Genomic DNA, 2,500 nt, shown 5'->3' with positions numbered 1-2,500 from the left:
GACGAGAACGACGACGAGAACGACGACGACGACGAGAACGACGACGACGACGAGAACGACGACGACTACAACGAGAACGACGACGACGACGAAGACGAGAACGACAACGACGACGACGATGACGACGATGACGACGACGACGATGAGAACGACGACGAGAACGACGACGACGACGAGAATGACGACGACGACGAGAACGACGACGACGACGAGAACGACGACGACGACGACGATGATGATGATGATGCATTCTGAATCCCATCTTTATTCTCATGGTTACTTTATATTTTATTCCCTTCCACTTTACTTCTTACTCTCCTTACTGGCCTGCTTACTTTCTTCCTTACTTCCTAACCTTCTCTCGTAATTTGTTCATTTCTCTCTATCCCTTCTTCTCTTCTACTCTACTTCACGTTTTATTCACTTCCTCACTACTTCTTACTTTCCTCCTTGGGTCTTGTTTACTTACCTCGTAACTTGTTCATTTCTCTCCCTTCCTTCCTCTCTTAAGATCTTCCCGACCTTCAGTCTTGAGCACAACCTTTGTTTACATAAACTTCGGCTCAGGGTTTCCCTTTTTCTCTCCATCCTTGCCGTCCTCCCCTTCCTTCTCCCTCTTTCGGTATAGTCCTCTCTCGCACTTCTTCCATATAACATCTTTCATGGTTTTACCCAACTTCCATTCCCCTTACATTCTCCTTTCTCCATTCCCTCTTCTTCTCCTTTCTCTTCTCTTTTCTCTTCTTCCCCCTTCTTTTCTTTTCTCTTCTTTTTCTTCTTCCATCTTCTCCTTTTTTCTTCTCCCTTCCCTTCTCTTTTCTCCTTTTCACTCTTCTTCTCCCTTCTCATCTCTTTGTTCTTTTTCTCCTTTCTCCTCTCTTGTTTTCTTCCCTCTCCTTTTTTCTCTTTTCTTTTTTCTTCTCATTTATCTTCTCCTTTCTCTTCTTTTCCCACCCTCCTCTCTTCTATTCTTGCCAGTACTCTTTTCTTGGGTTATTTCAGCAAGATCCTCCTCTAGCGTTACTTCGCAGAGATTCTTCCCATTTCGTACCCTCAGCAAAATAATTATCATTACCCTGTATCTTGCGCCAAGTATACCTCTCCGTCTTGCGCGACCGCACTTTTGTTACATGCTGTACATCACATCTTGCATTTGCAATACTGTGCAGCTCAAGTCGTGCCATGTTTGTCGGGACATATTAACTTTGCTGTGGGACTTCAGGCGATTTTCATTGTCGGGTACCAGTCGGCCTGCGAGCGAGGAAGGCTGGCAGTGGCTCCGGGGTGCCTCTCTATATTACACTTCGTCTTCATCGTCATCATTCTTGATCCATATGTCTTGTTTCCCCGCCGACGCGTAGCGATTCTCATTTGGTTTCAGTCTGGTTTCAGGGAAGGAGAAGGGGGGAAAGGTATAGATGGCATTTCCCAGTTTTAGGGGTTTCGTGAACATTTGATATATCGTGCTGTTTTGACTGATACCTTGGATGTTTGTTTCATTCAGTTTAACGTTATTATCTTTATTTTGTCATTATTATCAATATCATCATTATTATCATTATCATCATCATCATCATTATTTTGTATGCACTTATCAATTAATTAATTTTTTTTATCTATTTACTTTTTTCACCTACACCCTTTCCTGATGTTTGCTTGCCTTGTCTGCCTTCCAGAACGGTCAAGGAAGGTATAGAAGCTTTGATTTATAGTTTTCGGTCAGATATCAGTACATATCAATGTTTCATAGGCCTTTTAAGGCATGACCTGGAACATAAAAGAGGAGTAAACAAACAAATAAGTAAATAAATTAATACATAAATACATAAATAAATGAATTGATGAATAAATAGATGAATGAATGAATAAATCAATAAATGAACAAATAAATGAATGAATGAATTGATTAGTTAATCAATCAATTAATAGATAGATAAATATTTAAATAAATAAATAAGTAAATAAATAAATGAATAACAAATAAGGTTACCTTATTAAAACTGTTTCTTTCATTACACTTCTTGGTCTTAGGGTATTGCGCGCGTGTCCGCTGAGATATTAGAGGAAGCTACTGGTACGGTAGCTTATTAATATTAAAATCAAATTATACAGGAATATAGGATTCTACGTAATCTATGTATGGCACATGGTGGTTATTTGGAATTCAGTATCCCGACGGGATGCCACGTAAATGAAGGAATAAGCCTGTGTGGTAGCTGGGTTAATGGAGATTGCCGCACGAAACTGAGGGAGCTACTGTAGCTCACATCGGGAAGTGGTGCCACGGAGAAGAATAAGCTAGTTTGGGAAAGTAGATTATGTAATAGAGAATGTTTGAAGGGGTAGTGCGGCAGCCTAGATCTTATTTAATGTTGGCTACAGATGTGGAAGATTGTCTGCCTTACATTGGGACAGAACGTTTTTTTTTTTTCTTTTTACTGTGACATGAAATTATCACAGAAGACCAGGATCATAAAGAATCATTGTTGTTATAATTTTT

At 39.8% G+C, this 2,500-nt stretch overlaps 1 protein-coding gene across 1 annotated transcript in view; it reads right to left on the bottom strand.

The window, feature by feature from the left end:
• Positions 1–2,470: 2,470 nt before the first annotated feature.
• LOC143031510 (uncharacterized) overlaps positions 2,471–2,500 on the bottom strand; it is a 53,492-nt gene continuing 53,462 nt past the window's right edge. Inside the window, exon 3 of the mRNA XM_076195452.1 lies at positions 2,471–2,500. This exon is cut by the window's right edge and continues 66 nt beyond it. Coding sequence (XP_076051567.1) covers positions 2,471–2,500 — 30 coding nt within the window.

Source organism: Oratosquilla oratoria, chromosome 1, assembly GCF_046742065.1.
Source record: "Oratosquilla oratoria isolate Oo_2021 chromosome 1, ASM4674206v1, whole genome shotgun sequence".
NCBI lineage: Eukaryota > Metazoa > Arthropoda > Malacostraca > Stomatopoda > Squillidae > Oratosquilla > Oratosquilla oratoria.
Note: the sequence above shows the minus strand (reverse complement) of the source record. Positions and strands in the feature narration are given on the sequence as shown.